Raw genomic sequence first — 12,520 nt, forward strand, 5'->3', positions numbered from 1 at the left:
TACAACAGTAGAGATCAATTGCATGTAACTCTAATAAATAGAGCTAAAACCAGAAAAGGCATTTTTGCTATAGCAGGTTTAAAAAATTTTTTTAAATACAATTAGATTTTTCTGTTTTTTTTTTTTCCCTTTCCCTTACTCCTTCTCTTACTCCCTTCCTTTACTATTTATTGTTTTTTAAGCATTCCACTAATCGAGTTAAATTTCTAGTCCTTATAAAACAAGGACCTCTGCTGGCCCTTGTGGTTGCGTATTCTCTTACTTCCCAGGTAGAGAGTTTTGTGGTCTGATCATAAAAAGCGGTTGATGATGCTCGTGTGTGCAAGTGCGTGCTCAGTCGTGTCCAATTCTTTGCGACCCCATGGACTGTAGCCCGCCAGGGCTACATGTGCATGGGAATCTCCAGGCAAGAATACTGGAGTGGGTTGGCCATTTCCTTTTTCAGGGGATCTTCCCGACCCAGGGATCGAACCTGCATCTCCTGCATTGGCAGGCGGATTCTTTACTCTTGAGCCAGCTGGGAGGTTCACGATGCCTACCTTCTTCAAACCCACAACTCCATCTGCACCTGCTGGTCCCTTTGCCTGCCTGCTCCTCTGGACTGAGTGATCGTGGGAACCTCCTTGCTGGGCGCTGCACTGACTTGAAGTTCTTCTCATTGGTTGTGCTGCTTTGCTTTTGTTCTTAACTTCTCTGGGACTCTCACAGTTCAGACTCCGTCCTTGTGATGCCATCATGCACTCTGTGCGTGGCAGAGCCGGTGTTGGAGTTGGTGGGATCTGCAAACCATGACCACCCGTGAGCTCACCAGCTTGTGAACGAGTGTCAGGATTCAGTATTCCCAGGATTCCCTCACGTGCCAGACCCAGTGGATGCTGATGCAAAAGATAAACATGCCCTTAGTTAAAAACCCACTGTAGGCACCAAATCTGAAGAATCACTTCCTGGCTTACTTCCCTTCATGTGACACGTGACTTCTGCCTTGGCTGTGGATTCCTCCCCACCCCTCCCCTCTGCCTTAAATGAATGGGGACGTGTCTAAGGCCTGCCTGGCCAAGCTGGTCATTGGACCCTGGCCATCAGGGAAAGAGTCACAGCGTCCTGACCCCAAGTCCCAGATTCTTCCTGCTTGAAATCCGAATGATCTAACCGGTTTCTGATTTCCACATGTAGACTGAGCTTTTTGGCCAGCGTTGCTTTGTGAAGATACGTGTAGTCGACTGTTTGTGGCTCCTGATGCCGCCCAAGAGAAAATTGCTGGAGGCTCTTGGATGTGTTGTGTTTCAGGGCAGAAACCGCTAAAGATGGAAGCCACTGCCCAGCTTCTGATCAGAAGGCCCAGATCAGGGGGAAGGGGACGTTCCTCTGCTAGGTACTGGTCGGCTGTTTTTGCTGGCGAGACTCATAGAATCTGTCAATTTGGGTTTGTCCTTGGCGTCTTCAGTTTGCACGGAATACATGCAGACATTTTAACATGTCCATGTTGCTGATGCACGCGTGCGTGCGTGTATGCGTATATGTATAATCTCTCTATAATAGATGTGCGTGCATACATTTTTCTAGCTAGTGAGACATGTGGTTTCACCTTCTGTTGTCCCCAGGCCTGCCCATTCCAGGACTGTGGGTCCTCCTTTGGCCGACCCTTCCTGCTGAGGTCACCCCAGAGGATTCATACCTGTTGATCTGTGTGTGGCTGGAAGCTATGGTACACAGGCCTCACCTCCCAGTTGGCGGTCAAGTGGTTGTCTTTACTGGCCTGCCAGCAGTTCGGAGAGCTCCACAGATTTCTGCAAAAGACAGCAAAAGGAGTCTAAGCTGTGTGCTCTCTCCTGCTGGTGCCCGCTGGGGGCTGGCCTGGTCAGCCCCGAGTAGTTGGTCAGCTGCCTCTGTCTTACCCCGAATGGTCCTCAGGGTGTGGTTCAGCCTGCCTCCCCAGCAGCGCCTGAAGTCTCTTCTGTCCCTCACTGGGCCCTTTGGAAGGGCCATCGAAGGTTCTGGAATTGGTGATCTCAGCTCCCCAATCCTTGACTCAGGTTGTGGGAAGGGTTTTGCTGCCCGGTGTATTTTAGCAGCTGGCGTCTTGCGGAGATTGGGATTGGAGGCACTGGAACAGTTGCTTTTGGACCTGGCGGGGGGGGGGGGGGGGCGGGGGGAACCATGTGCCTGCTTCTAATTGCAAGACGCAGCTGCTGGGGGGGGGTGTTCCCATTTTGAGCCCTGATGGAGGGAAGACAGCGAGCTTGGTGGTGGGTTTGGGGGGCACGGTTGTTCCTGTCCTCGCTTCTCCCTTTTCTGGGGTGCGGGAAGCAAAAATAGTTGAAGCGGGTGATTCAGCGTGTCGGATTTCAGGAGTGCACGGGGCGGGTGGTGGGGGCGCACACAGCGGGAGGCTGCCTGGCTTGGGGTGTCAGGAGGGCTGTGCTTCTGACCTCCTCGAAGAGGCCGGGTCTTCTTGAGAATGTGCGGGCAGGTCACTGTGGGCTCCGAATGGTCTCTGGATGGTCCTTGGGGGAATGGCAGTGGACGGGGCCTTAAGCCCAGAGATGTTCTTGCAGGCTCCTCCCTCTCTGTTGCCTGGCATCGGGTACCCATGGTTGTTCCTCTCTAAGCCCGGCCCAACCCAGGCTGCGATGAGGGACTCCAAGCAGCCCCTTCCACTTGCATTGGGATTCCCACTTCCCAGCCAGGTAGAGGGTGGCTGTTTGCAGCACGGGGCCCCAGTAAAGGCCAAAATGGATGGGAGCTATGTTTTTATGCCCCTCCTGGAATGACCCTGAAGGAACACTTGAAACATAGCTGTGCACACTCCGTGAGACTTCATTTCTCCCTTTCCTTGCTTCTTTTCTAAAGGATACTTACCCATGTATCCCCAAGCCCAAGGCCATGGCAGTCAAGCACCTGATGGGTGCTCAGACTCGAGTGACTAAATTTGAATCCAGTAGTGGGAGCTGGGACTCCCCAAGTCCCAGCTCACATAGAGGGTTTCCGGGTCCCCCAAACGCTCTGGTGCAGTGACCCAGCCGTGCCTCACGCCCACTCACCCAGGGTTGGGGACCTGACCTTGGGCTTGCAGGTTCTCATGGTGACTTACCACGTCCACTTCCCTTTCTGCTTTGACTTACTGTTACATATTTTATAATGAAATGCAGAACGAGTTCTAGTCTTTGCTGGTTCCCAGAACTTGGTTATTAAAAACTAAGAAAAAGACATGAAATAATACCTGTAGAGTGAAGGAATTTATTTTCCGAGTACCCCTCCCCGGGGACCCATATAGCTCTGAAACTGAGTAACAAAGACTGCTTAGGCTCTGTCTTGTCTCTTCCCCCGTCTCCGCCACTCCCCGACTCCCTGCCTCCTCCCTTGTTCCTCCCCAAAAAGAAAGACAGAGAAAGAACACAGAGGATGGGAAAGCTGGGGCTTGTCGGGTGAGTACCCGCTGCCTGTCTCATTTAAGGTAGCACTCTGCTTCTTTCAAATAGGAAATTGCCAAAGTGGATGTCATTGGCTGCTAATTAGATGTATTTTAACTGCAGGATCGTTTTACCAGCTAATACCCTTATTATGTGCTTCACTGTGAACCCATGGTGGAACTGTTAAAATAGGAGCCTGTGGCCCTGGCAGACAGCTCAGGGAGGCTGCGGGATCCATGGAGCCCTTTCCCTCTGTGGCCCCATAGGGGCCACGCCGGACTCCGTGCTGGAGTCTGAGTCCACTCGCCTCCCAGAGAGGTCCCCATCTTCCCCAGTGACCACCTACCTTAGGTGATTTGACCAGGGCCTCAGCAGAGGAGGCCCTGAGCTCTCCGGGTTGAAGACCCCGAGAATCACACCCTCTCTTGCTCTAGACGTCATGGTCCCCTGCCTTTGGCCTTGAAGCAATAAATGACCACGTACTGTAGATAGACCTGGCGACCCCAGGCTGTATCCCCGCCACGAGGTGCCCCAGACAGGCAGGCCACAACCTCCAGCGCTGGGTTTTCAAGTCTGAGCTGGCTTCCCTCTGTCTTCCCTCTCTACCAAACCGGACCAGCGGCTCGATCAGCTGGGTCCGATTCCTTGCGACCCCGTGGACTGTAGCCCACCAGGCTCCTCTGTCTGTGGGAATTCCCAGGCAAGACTACTGGCGTGGGTTGCCATTTCCTTCTCCACTACCTAACCGGAAGGACTCCCGATTCCCCATCAGGGTTGGAGGGGGGCTGGGCTAGGACCAGAACCAGGATTCTTCAGTGAGAGCGCAGCATTTGACTTCCTGTGGTTCCTCTTTCTTTCTCTCTCGCCTCGACCCCCTCTGCCCTGCTTAATACATAGCTTTTTTTTTTTTTAAATCATCCTTAAGACAAAGTAGCTGGCAAAATATTGAAGCGATCCGAAAGAAATGTTTTTATTTGCCCGCGTGCGAATTGGGTTATCTGCCTATCTTGTTTATGAAATTCGGGGCTGCCTTTCCTGCAGTCTGTTCGCCTCTCAAATCTTTCCCGGCTCCCATTTCCATATTTCTGCGTGCATGTTCTTTGTTAATCACTTGGCAAGTGCTTATTTGAATATTAAAAATTTCTTTAATCATCAAAGGCAGGAGCACAGTCTCATGAATATTCATATTTTCCCCCTCCTCAGACTGGTGTCTCGTTCATTACCCTGCAGTAAAAGCCAAACAGCCATCAATCGCCCTCATTATAGGCTCTGGCGTTGTGATTGGCTGCTGCTGCCCAGAGCTTTTTTTTTTTTAATTTTTTTCCTCTTCTCCTATGAGCTGTCTTGTACCTGCCAGCAGCAGCCCCCCCACCTCTAAAAAAAAAAAAAATCAACAATGCAAGAATAAATTTCTCTGGTTGAAAAACAACTCTGCAAACTTGTCAAACAGTCCTCATGGTTTGCTGCCACTGAAGCGGCCACCAGCGCTACCTGCCCCCACCTGCAAAAAAACAAAACAAAACAAGAAAACCAAACCAAACAACCAGGGGAAAAAAAGTGTGTGTTGGCGGGGGGGGGGGGTGCAGAGAGAAATTAAATAAATAAATAAAAAGGAAGAAACTTGAGCCTCAGAGATGAATATTTGTCAAGAGAGTTGACGTAAGTCTCATTTGCATAATGACTTTGTACTTCTGCATTAATAAAATTTGCATATGAAGCCATGTTAATTACTCCTGATCATGCTTTTTGCATTCATGCATAGTAATTTTCTCCGACTTGTGAGAATTAATGTCTTGGCATGGGGGGAGGGGGCGCGGGGACTGTCAGGTCTCCTTGTCAGTGGTCCGCACTCACACACACTCGCTCCCTGTCTGTCTCCCCTCCTTGATCTATGACTCATTTTTGCACTACGGGTAGGAGTTCTTGGCTTAAAAAATGTATCAATTGAAAGGCAGCAGTAGGGAGAAAAATATACATCTCCTGCACCCGTGTATTCTACAGCTTCTCTTTGCTAGCTAGAGATCTGTAATCCTCCCATGTGGGAGGGGATACGAGGATGCAGCGATGGGAAAAAGGCGAGCCTTCGCCTTGAAACCAGGCTGGGGCTTTTCCAGGCAGTTTTTTGTGTCTGTCTCGGTCGGTGTGGGCGTGTTTGCTGGGTACTGCGCATGTGTGCGGAGTGAGGGCGGAGGACCATCTGCAGGGCCCCCCTCCAGAAGGGACATGGTCACAGACTCCCCCACCGGAGGGAGGCGTTCAGAATCTCCCAGATTTGAAGCTTCGGAAACGTTTTAGAGGTCCTGTTTCTGGACATTTTGTCCCTCCTTGTATGCATGGAGCGAGAGTCCCACCCCTCTGGGCTTTGTGGTTTCGGACATCCAGCCTCAGTTTCCTTGTTTGTGGACAGGAGGCGTGTGATAGCCATCTGATAGGAAAGCTGCTGGGCTTCAACGAGATGACATGCGCAGCCATTGTTGGCTTCTCTTTCCTTTAAGGAAAGTGAACTTCCACGACAAGGAGTGGAGCCAGCAGAGGTCTTATTTCTAAGCCACCTTGGATCCCTCGTAAAGCCGAGATGGCGTCTGGGCGTCCCTCCACCACATACCTCGGTGCACGTGTGTCTTTAACAGGTCCAGAGGGAAGCCGGCCTGGACCTCAGAAGAAAGCGTCTTTTTAAAAGGAGTGACTTGCAGGGCTTCGTAGGGGGCCATCGCTGCCAGGTTGTAGTGGCGGTGGTGGTGGTGGTGGTTCGGGGAGGGGCATAGGGAGTTAGGGAAAGTTCCAGAACGGAAAGTAAATGAATGATAGTGACGGTTATTGGGTGTTTACTGGCAGCCTGGCTCTGGCCAGGCGTGTCCTGACCTTCCTTAAAAGGCGAGGCTCTGAGACGGTGACTCAGCCCAGGTCACGCGGCCGGGAGATGGCAGGGCAGAAGCCGGACTCCGAGGCATCTGGGCCTCTGCGCTCAGCGCTTGCTCTGCCCACCTGTAGGTGCATAGTCTGGTCACAGGGTCTTGAGGGCTCTGTCCAGGGCATTCTGGATTCCCTGGCTGCACTTTGCGAGGTAGCCACGCCCAGGGCTGGGAGATGGTCTGGGACAGATGCTGTGGCCAGTCTTCATGTCGAGCTTAAAAAAAAAAAAATTGAGATAAGGTTCACATAATGTAAGATGCGCCAGTTTAGGGCGCGCAGTCGGTGGTTTGGAGTTTGTTCACAAGGCTGTGCAGCTATCAGCAGTCTCTGATGCCAGATGTCTCCATCACCCCCAGAGAAATCCTGCGCTCTTTAGCCCTGACCTCCCGAGGCTCACCCAGCTCCAGGCCCATGACAGCTACTCCTCTCCTTTTCCATTGTCTCCCTGAATTTGTTCTTCTGGACACTTCCTGTCATCATACAATAGGTGGCTCCTTGTATCATCTTTGGCTTTTGCAGCTTCAGAAAGAGGCTGTTTTGGAGTTCCGCCTGTGGGCGGGGTTCTGGTTTAAGCTGGTCTGGGTGGGATAGGGGGACCTCCCCCAGGGCAGAGGGGTCTTGTGAGAGCACCCTGGGGGGCCTCTGTGGGCCACTTAGAATTGGAAGCCCCCTCACCCTTGCTGCGCCCTCCTCTGCCTCCATGAAGCGGCTCCTCGGAGCAGGTGGACTTCTAGGAGGCCAGAAGTCTAATGAGGTCACCCGGGAGCCCCTCTGGGGGCCGACCCGGCCCCCCGCCCCCGTCCGAGTTGGAGGATGACTTTGCCTGTAGACTCTGGCCTCCTGAAGCCCGACCTTTCCAGAAGGAGAGGGGTGTGACTGGACTTGCCCTTTGGCCCTTCCTCCCAACCAGGGACACACAGGCTCTGCTCCCTTCGAGCCTGGGACTGGATGCTTGTTACCTGGATGCTCCAGCTGGTTTTCTCAGCCGTGGGAAACAGTGGTGGCTTGTGTGCTGTGGCCTCACCCAGAACCTGGGGGCCAGAAGTTGTTCTTTGCAAGCTCTGGAGGCCCGACTCAGCCCAAGGACCCTCTGGCTTCCTCCCAACCCTAATGGCCCTGCCTCTCAGGATCCTGGGGTGCCCTGGTCCCCCCATCCATGCTGCAGCACTCTCCTCACCCCCTAGGGGAGGCAGGGCACTTCCGTACTTTGGAGACACTCCAGGTTCAAGTCCAGACCTCCCCAAGCCTCAGTCCCCTTCAGCCCCACCCCCTAGATTGGAGGTGGTCTTCTCTGTGGAGCGGGGTGTTCGTGGTGAAATGAGTCCAGCTCCTTGGGACAGGTGCTTGGCACAAAGCCACTGTGTCTTCCGTGGTGTGAGGGCAGGTGTGGACAGGATGAATGTGCTGTCTCCAGCCCCAGGGACTTTCGGGCAAGGGTCGGGCAGGGCAGGCTTCTGGGAGGAGGCCGGGGACACTGGTTTCAGATCAGGTAACCTTTCTTGAGGTTCCTGCATCAAATCTCGGGCACGGCCTTCTGCTCCGCATTTGTGGCTGGAACAGCACACGAGGTCTTGGCCACACCTTCCAGGGCTGTCATGGGCTCAGAAATGGCTCGGCCCAGAGCCTAGCCTAGCACACGGTCCTCATTGGCCCAGAAGGACTGGGTGTTGGTGTGGGTGTTAAGCTCTGGCCTCTTGGCAGAACACGTGCAGGCGGTCTTCACGTGCTCTGATACCCCTGGTCCAAGATAATACCTATTTTGGAGACCCATGAGGTACTGAGAAAGAGCCCTGGTTCTGGAGCCAGACAGCCAGCAGGGTTTTGGTGGGTCTGGCTGCCGCTGTCTGCAGTTTTCTGTGGTCATGTCATCAGTTTCCTGGTCTGTGCAGTGGGTCTGCTGAGCCCTGCCCCCAGGGCATGCTGGGAAGCTCCCTCATGATGAAGACTGGCAGGCTGCTGGCTGACAGAGGGTTTGCAGGGCTCTGTGGCTCCCTCATGATGGCTGTAGAGTGGGCACATCCCCACCGCCCTAGACCTGTGCAGGGCACAGAGCAGCCTGTGGGTGAGGGGAGCGTCCCTGGCAGAGCCGGCCCTGGAGCCCAGCTGCCCGTCATCTTGCTGATGTTTCCCTTTTGTTTCTCTGATGCTTCCCCGCTCAATTATTTACCCAGGGAATTTGGGCTTCTTCACTTGTGGTTTTGGCAAGGGCTTCACACAAATGTTTTGCCCTGGTGGTCTCTTAGCCATTTAAGATAAACGGCCAAATCAAACGCAGGCCTTGCCGGGGAGCCCGGGCTAGCTGTGGGGCTGGGTGGAGACTGGCAGGCCCCTGGCTGGGCGTCTCCACTGTCAGAAACGGGGAGGTGTGAAGAGGGGGTGCTGAGTGGTGCCAGGGCTCTCTGGGGCGAGGCGGTGGACGGGGTTCAAAGCCTTCGAAAAGACCTTGGGGCTTGGGTGCTGTGTGTTGGTGTCAGTTGCTCTGGGCTGGAAAGGGCACCGGCTGGCCTTCCTCCAGGCGGGAGGCTGGGCAGTGCCCAGGCGCTGGGAGGGGACCACCTGGGGGTGCCCCAGGCTTGCACAGACAGCCCATCCTGACAGAGCGCACAGTGGCAGCTTGGGACTTCCTGGCTCTTCCAGAGGGGGTGGCCCAGATGTGGGGGAAAACAGTATCCCAGTGGAGTCTGCTCCGGGACGCACCAGAAGCCCCCACCTGGGGAGACCTTCCTAGGATCAGGGGTCCTGATGGCCCCTGGGTGCCCCAGCCCCGGCGTTAGACCTCCCGGGGATGGGAGTCTGGTACCCATATGGCAGCTGTAGCCGCAGGACCCCGTCAGGCCCCGCCCACTTCCCTGACCCCGCCCCTAGTCCTGGCTGCCCCCCCCACCCCGCCCCCACGGCAGGGGCTGGCACCCTGCACCCCTACCCTGCAAGGGCGGCCTGCAGCCCTCTCTGCCCCGGGCCCCGTTCCTTCCACTCCCCGAAGCCCTCGCACAGTCCAGGGTCCGACTGACCAGCCTTTTCTATTGTTTTCTCTCCAGGGCCGTGCAGGCCTGCCCAGCTGCCAGCGATGGCCCCCATAGCTGCCACCTCCTCCCACCCTCACCCATCCGCGATTACTTCGCCTCTGCGCGCCCTGGGCGCTCTGCCGCCCTGCGTCCCCCTGCCGTGCTGCAGCGCGCTCCCTGGCTCGGGTGACGGGACTCAGGGTGAGGGTCAGACGGAGGCTCCCTTTGGATGTCAGTGTCAGTTGTCAGGTAACCGACCGCCGCGGTGGGGTAGGGGCGGGCTCCCGGGGGTGCGGGGATGCCGTGGGCAGGGCTGTCGGCTGCCTCTCTCGCAGGTGGGCTGGGGCAAAGGTGTGGGGGCCCAGGGGAGAGATGCCAAGGCTGATGACACAACTCTACACCAGAGCCCCGGTCCCCATTGGTCAGGTGGTCCTCCCCCCGAACCATGCCTCCTCCCCTTCCGAGATCTCACTCCCAGTCTCCAAATTTCATCTCTTCCGGCTGTTTAGCTAAAGTTTAATTGGATAACGCTCAACATCTGAGGTTTTCTTCTGCCCTCACCACTGCTCTCCCCACTCCAGCCACTACCCACCGCCCCCGCCCCGCCCCTCCCTCCAATACAAGGTCAGGAGATGATCCTTTGGTTGTCTGTGTACATCGCCGGAGCCCTCCAAAATGCTGAGTTTCTCTTTGCGAGAATATGTTGCCCATTAACTTTTAGAAAAAAGTTTATCTGGAGGAGCCTTTTAGCTTCGGCTCTGGGAGGGAGTGAAACATTCTGGGGTGTGTGGAGTAAGGGGGGCGGCGCCCACAGGGCAGGGGGCGGGGTTGGCGTAGCCACCTATTATACAGATGGGCAGACAGGGCAATGCAGCTACTCGACCTGTGCTGTGATACCTCCCTTCTCCCTCCACAAACAAAACCCAAACTCTTGTTCCGGCCTGGGGTCCCTGGAATGTGCAGGCGGGGACCCCTCATCCCAGCCTCTCCTGCTTAATATCTCGGCAGAGCCTGATGTAAAAGACACTGAGGCTGCAGGAGCCTTGATGCTGATACAGACATGGGTGGTGGCGGGTGCCCCGCAGGGACCAGGAAAGGACAGGGTGAGTGCCCCGCCAGGGCAGGTTCCGTGTGTCCCTGCTTTGGCACTAGGCGTGTTGCTGGCTTTCTCTTGACTCGAGCACTGAAAAAGAGACTTGTGTTTTTTGGGGGGCAGGTTTTACTTTTAGCTGAAGCTGTTCCAAGGGGTGGCCCCTGTTAGAGACGCAGCTCTGCAGAGGACCGTGGGCAGCCCAGCCCCAGGCCTTCCTGCTGGTGGGATGGTGGCCTGAAGCCTTCGGTGCCCCTTCCTGTGACAGATGCTGATGTCATAGGTACTGGGCTTGGGTCCTGAATGCACAGAGCAGAGACTGAATCACCCAGGAAGGCATCTGCACAGTTTGCAAAGAGGGTGGCTCCCTGTCCCGAGCCGCCCGGGTGCCCAGGGCGATGGGGCATTCTGTCCTAGCTCCGTGGGTCTGTGCTGTGACCCCTGCTTGCTGAGTGCAGGGCACCTACTCCGTCTGGGTGGCCGCATGGCTCTCTTGACTTCCCGTAATTCGTGCTGCAGCTGTTGGGCTGGGGGTCGTACTGTTGACGGTCAGCCTGAGTGTTCATGACTGGACTCGGTCAAGTTGGTGCAGGAACAGGCTCTCCCTGGCAGTGGAGTTGCCTAGGGCTTGGCTCAGCCTTCCGCTGTGCTTAATCTCTGGCTCTGCTTAGAAGCTATGGCTGAGCGCGAGTTAATTAATCCCTTTTTACAGATGGGAAAGCCAAGGCTCAGGGGTGGGGGGGCCAGTGGCTGGGCTGGGCTGCGACCTGGGATTTGCCACCAGGCCGTCTCCCAACAAGGCCACCCCTCTTCCCACTGGGCCATGCCCCTCTGCTGACGTCCTGGGGAATGTTCTTACTCTGTCCCGCTTAGCCACAGTGCAGCCTGCTTTCCTTGTAGGGAACGTGAACTGAGGGCCTACTGTGTGCTGCCTTGTACTAGGCATGTGGTGTGCCTTCTTGAATTTAATCCTCACAGTCACCTTAGGAGGTAGCTTTCCTGTTCCCACTTTGTGGATGAGCCCCGTAGACGTGAGGTATCGAGGTTCCCATTCATGCGTTCGCTCATTCGTTCACTCATTCTTGTGCAAACTGAGGTGCAGTTGGCGGGTCCCAGCCCTCCTGTAACTTTTGCAGTGTGATGGGCCAGGTGGTGGAGCGGGAATGGGGACCAGAGGGAGGGGCTGGGAGGGCAGAGGTGGGCTTTGATCCCCGGCCGCCCATCCTGCACCCGCTTCCCCTTTGGCTTTGGCTCACCTGGCTCAGAGGCCTTCCTGGACTTCAGAACTTGATGCCATCAGGGCTCAGAACTTGGGAGCAGCCCCTGTGGTTGTTGGCAGTGCTGGGGGGGGCGGGGCGAGATGGGGCCGTGTCTGTCCCTTGGATCCCTGGGCCTCTCCTCATGGCCTGCTCAGGGGTCGGCTCTCAGCTTCGGACGCTCTGCCCCGATCCCTAGTCCCGCTCTTTCCTCCTTGGGTCTGCGGTAATTAGCCTGGGTCAGGTTGTGCCATCATGTTTTCAGATCAGTGTCAGTACCTGAAAATATCCTATTCCAGTGGTGCTTGTCCCTTTGTGGCTTCTGTCCCTGGCACTGGACTGTTTGCTAAAGTGTTTTTAGTGCCTGTTTAATTAATAGTTTGAAAGGAATCATTAAATTCCCAGTAACCCGTTAGGAAGAAGCGGTCCTCTGTAAAGACGGAAAGGGGCTGCCGTCCTTAACTTTGTTTTGTCCCTTTTTGGATCAGGATGCACTGAACCTCTGTCTTCAAATTAATATGGGAAACCCTGGTGTAACCGTGTTCACCCAGGTTAATCGCATGCCTGTGAATGCATTCAAGGTTATTTATAGGAGGATGAGATTTTATGGGGGCGAAAACCACACAGGTGTGTGTGTGTGTGTGTGTGTGTGTGTACCTTTCCCTCTGGGAGCATCCTAAACAGCCCTGCCTCCCAGGACCCCAATGCCAGACCTTCTGATCGTCACAGGAAGGAGAAGGGACTAGGGGTCCCCTTTGCTTTATGCCTGTTGACTTGGGGGTGTTCCTGGAAACTGAAATGTGTTCCCTGGGAAATTCCACATACGAACTTCTCCAAGGTGCCTGG

At 55.2% G+C, this 12,520-nt stretch overlaps 1 protein-coding gene across 4 annotated transcripts in view; it reads left to right on the plus strand.

Annotated features, from left to right (window-relative positions):
- BCL11B (BCL11 transcription factor B) overlaps nt 1–12,520 on the plus strand; it is a 99,122-nt gene that overhangs the window by 31,759 nt on the left and 54,843 nt on the right. For 2 of the 4 annotated variants that reach the window (XM_086365170.1, XM_086365171.1), the window contains exon 3: nt 9,362–9,577. The exons of the other annotated variants lie outside the window; for them this stretch is intronic. In XM_086365170.1, the coding sequence (XP_086221296.1) occupies nt 9,362–9,577 (216 nt within the window). The remainder of the gene's footprint in view (nt 1–9,361; nt 9,578–12,520) is intronic. 4 annotated transcript variants of the gene reach the window in all.

Source organism: Bos grunniens, chromosome 21 (genome assembly GCF_055505025.1).
Source record: "Bos grunniens cultivar Pamir isolate PY7600 chromosome 21, Bosgru_T2T1.0, whole genome shotgun sequence".
In the NCBI taxonomy this organism is placed as follows: domain Eukaryota; kingdom Metazoa; phylum Chordata; class Mammalia; order Artiodactyla; family Bovidae; genus Bos; species Bos grunniens.